A 4,453-nucleotide genomic window follows, 5' to 3' on the forward strand; every position below is an offset into this window, starting at 1 on the left:
TATTTCATATAATCCTGGAGGAATTTTCACCTATAAGAAAAAAAATTTAAACTTATAATTGGGCACCCTAGACAGAAGAAAGGCACAATTACTGGGGAATGAAATATACATCAGAACCACTCCATGGAAGAGTTGGCAATTCAGCTGCTTGAGCAATCAATGATAAACCAATTTTATCTCTTGCCTTAAAATATAATTATAGGAAAAGGGACTCTCTTACCGCACTAATTCAAAACCTACATGTAGTGTCAGCATGGTGTGTTAAGCGCAGAAAAAGGACTCTATTACCCACACTGATTCAAAATCAACTAATCGTTTTTTTCTAAATGGTAATTTTCAAATTCCTTGCTATAAAGGTTGAAGAGCTCCCAATAACCACAGGCTTTGGAGATATTTCAACTGCAGAAACCTTCACATCCTAGTTTGCTTCTTATCAGCATAGATTTTGAGGGTGAAAATAAAACAAAATAAATAATAAAAAAAAGAGCGCACAATCCAAAACCAAATCCGAATCAAGCATTTGGCAAAGGTCAACAACAGTGAAGGACAACAGTATCATCATCACACATGACTTCAACATAAAAATCACAAAAATCTATTTACATCAAAATGCAGCAGTTTGCACCAAAAACTTAATCCCACAAAAGACAGTAAAATTTGAAAGGAAAACTTTCCAACTTCTAAAACAAAGATAGAAGGAAAGGATATATGGTATAGTTAAAATACCATATTGAACTTAACTGTTACATTTAATGGAATTCAAGTATTATTTTTAAGCTTACAAGGTCAAGTAAAAGCAATTAGAATCCTAAAAGCTGCATTTCCGAGAACCTGTTTCTCCTCTGTTTGTAGTAAAGAAGCCAAACAAAAATCTTTAGTTTAGAAGGGAAGATTTTCTTTTGAAGCAGCACAGTTATTATGCACTCGTACTGATTCTTCTTCACACAAACAAAAGCACCCTGCTTAAGTGCATATGAAAGAACTCTTTGGCATTTGTTAAATGCTTTTTTCTTCGTTTAAATCCTGGTGCTACTAATAAGCCTAGCACCAACGCGATCAAGGTGCTTAACGTTAGCACAGGCCTTCAAGTTGCCCTCCTTGAGAAAAGCCTCTACCATGCGCTCACCGATCTCCATTCCTTTGCGCTCGTCGTCAATGACCGCAACGGCAGTGGGGCCAGCGCCGCTGATGGTGCAGCCGAAAGCACCTGCGTCGAGAGCGGCTCTCTTGACGCCCTCCATGCCGGGAATCAAGGGGGCACGGCGAGGCTCAACAATCTTGTCGGAGGAGAGAGCCTTCCCGAGCGCCGGCAAGTCCCCCTGCAGGACCGACGCCACTAGGGCCCCCGCCTGGCTGCAGTTCCAGACGTGGTGCGGCATCCCAATTTCCGAAGGGAGGGCAGCTCGCATCTTCTTTGTTGGGGCCTCAAACTCTGGCGTCACCAGCACGAAGAAAAGCTCCTTCTCCACCGGGAACGTCAGCTGGATCAAATCCAGGGGCTCGTAGTTGCGGATCAGCACGAACCCCCCCATGATCGCCGGAGCCACGTTGTCGGCGTGGTAACCAGAAACCTTCTCCTCCGACTTCAGGGAAGCCAGGACGAGCTCCTGCACCCCCAGTTTGTTGCCAAAGATCTCGTTGACAGCCACGGCGGCTGCGGCGGCGCTGGCGGCGCTGGACCCCAGGCCACTTCCCAAGGGGAGACCCTTCTGAAGAGAGAGGGAGAGGCCGACGGAGCGGATTCCAAGCATCTTCATGACTTCGAGCGCGGCGATCCCTGCGCAGTTCCAGAGAGGGTTTTTGCTCAGCCTGGTAGTGTTGTTGCCCGTACCGGATATGTCAGAGATGGAGATCTCTCCTGGGTGGACGTGTGGGTCAACGGTGAGGGAGACGGTGTCACCGAGGCCATCGACGGCGCAGCCGAGGAAGTCGAAGCCGGGACCAAGATTAGCGACGGTTGCTGGAGCAAAGGCTTTGACGGAGGTGCAGACGGGGTGGGGCTCGGTCTTGGTGATGGCGTTGGTTTTTGAGGGGACGGAGAGGTTGCATCTGATCCTGGTCCTCCTCCTGTGTGTTGGAATGGCGATTGTGATGCAGATGGCTCCTCCTTCTTCTTTCAGATCCAAAGGAGATGCAGATGCAGATGCAGATGCAGATGAAGGATGTGGACAGGGACAGAGGAAGCACGCTGCCATCGGATCGGGGCCACTCTTTCTCACTCGCTGTTTCTTCTTTTTGACGGTAGCTAAGCTCACTAACTGATGTGAGCATTAAAACCCTAAACTAAACCAATGGGTTCGTCGTACAAAGTGGAATGTCCAAGGCCCTTTCTTTTCAGCACGCTAAGCCTATCCAGTCGTATTTGTAAACGCAGTGTTCATGGCCCGGATTGTACTAGGTTTAATTAGACCCGAAGATGGATCTAAAAAGAAAGCTAGAAATTATTTTGATCTCCTTCGAAAGCAATTTAAAATAAATTAGGTTAAATGGAATCAATCTCATATAAAATTAGTATATATAAATTTATAAATTTTATATATAAAAATAATAAAATTTTATTTTTAAAAATTAAATTTAATAAATATTATATTATATTTATATTAAAATATAAAAGTATAATATTACTAATTTTATTATAAAATATATATTTTTACTATAAAAAAATTTAAGCTAGTCCAAGTGACCTTAAGCATAATCCGACCCAAAAATGATCGGATAAAAATAACAAATCAGAACCTGATAAAATATATCTTAGGCCTGGACCAACCTGAGTCTTAAACACCCCTATTTGTAAATATTCGTTTAGGTAGTGTTTGTTTTGAGGTATTGAAACTAAAATTGGGACACTGAGATTCAATATTGTGTTTATTGATTTGAGACTGGAACTAAAATTTCAGTCACGGAACACAAAATTTTAGTCTCTTTAGTACTTCCAGAAAGTGGAAACAGGAGATTAAAATTTTAGGGGATGCAAATTGAAAATTTACTGATAACTTATCTCAAGAATACCCAAAATCCAAATTAATAATTCTACCTTTACCTTCTTACTATATCTAATTAGGGCATCTTCTATACTTCTTACTTTCCTGTTCTCTCAATCGCAAGTCACTAAAGAGCTCCATTTGAAGCGAAGCCCCTATTGATGCCGCGAGTACCACCACCGTGTTGCCGTCATCAGAGAAGCCTCTCAGGGTTCCAAAAACACGCTCGAAATCCTTCCACATCACTCACAAAGTTCCTATTGGTGACAATCTTTGTGTTAGAGCAAAAAATGTTCAGGTTAGAATCTTGGTTAACTTGCTTCTTTTTTAATGTTTGATTGATAAAATACTCTAAAGTAATTTAACAAATTATGATTTTTTTTATCTAATTCTTTTTTTCAGTTGGTGGATAAGGATTCGGAGAGAGTAATTTTACTGTTTTGGGCAACCATTAATGCTGGAGATAAAATAGATAGTGCTTTAAAAATCACAATTGTGATCAAGCAGTAGAACTAGTCAAAGAAGCCATCGAAGCCATTAAATCTCTTCAAAATAAATGCTTTGATCAAGCACAGAAATCCCTTATTCACATCCTCTTGGACCTTCTGGTGGTGAACCTCTTCGAAAACACCATCGAAAGAAAGGGAGAAAGGGATAAGAGATGGGAGGGTTAGGGCTTTCTTTTCTGAATTAGGTATTTAATAACCAAGTGCAATTTGGTCATCATTCATTTTAGTTTATGTATTTATTTTGAACCAAATAAAATACCGAGACATAATTTAGTCATGTACATCTGACACCAAATATAATACTAAGACTTAATTAAGTTTCTGTCTCTCAGTCTCTCTCTTCTAGTCTCTATCTCTCAATCTCAATCTCTCTTCCAAACGCTATCTTAAACTTGAAAAAATACTCGCGCATCCCATGCTGTCCAATGATTCCAAAAAAAAATACATATTTATATAATAAACTAAATAAGTCACTATATATAGCAATTTATTTGGTATGTGTTACATAAAAGATATTAAAAAATTGTATTTTGTTTATAATTTCTTACTAGTATAATAATCGTGGCATTTTCAGGGATTTTTTATTTATATAAATAACTTAAATATATTAATTACCGATTTTTGTAATTTGTAGCATTTTTATGAAAATGCGTAACATGTCACATTTTGTTTATAGTGTAAACGAATTGAACTTACACGTATTTTGTTTACACAGTAAATGAAATACGGTAGCCGACACGACACTGTATATTTCGTTTGCATTGTAAATGAAATACGTTTAAATTTAATTCGTTTACAATGTAAACCAAATACAATAGGACAAACTTGCAGCAACTATAAAAAGGTGTGCAACCCATTGTATTCTTCACATCAAATTCACCTCCTCCACCTAAACCTTTTCCAAACCATTCATAATGTCTACTAGTAGTATATATTTGGTTGTGTGTGTATCTCAATTGCCTA

The 4,453-nt window shown here is 39.3% G+C and overlaps 1 protein-coding gene across 1 annotated transcript; it reads right to left on the reverse strand.

Moving 5' to 3' along the window:
• Positions 1-572: 572 nt before the first annotated feature.
• Positions 573-2,382, reverse strand: LOC130961314 (homoserine kinase). The gene has a single exon (XM_057887128.1). It carries the CDS (start codon positions 2,193-2,195, stop codon positions 1,017-1,019), a length of 1,179 nt encoding a protein of 392 aa, XP_057743111.1. The 5' UTR covers positions 2,196-2,382; the 3' UTR covers positions 573-1,016.
• Between the last annotated feature and the right edge of the window lie 2,071 nt (positions 2,383-4,453).

This window comes from Arachis stenosperma, chromosome 2 (genome assembly GCF_014773155.1).
Source record: "Arachis stenosperma cultivar V10309 chromosome 2, arast.V10309.gnm1.PFL2, whole genome shotgun sequence".
In the NCBI taxonomy this organism is placed as follows: Eukaryota; Viridiplantae; Streptophyta; class Magnoliopsida; order Fabales; family Fabaceae; genus Arachis; species Arachis stenosperma.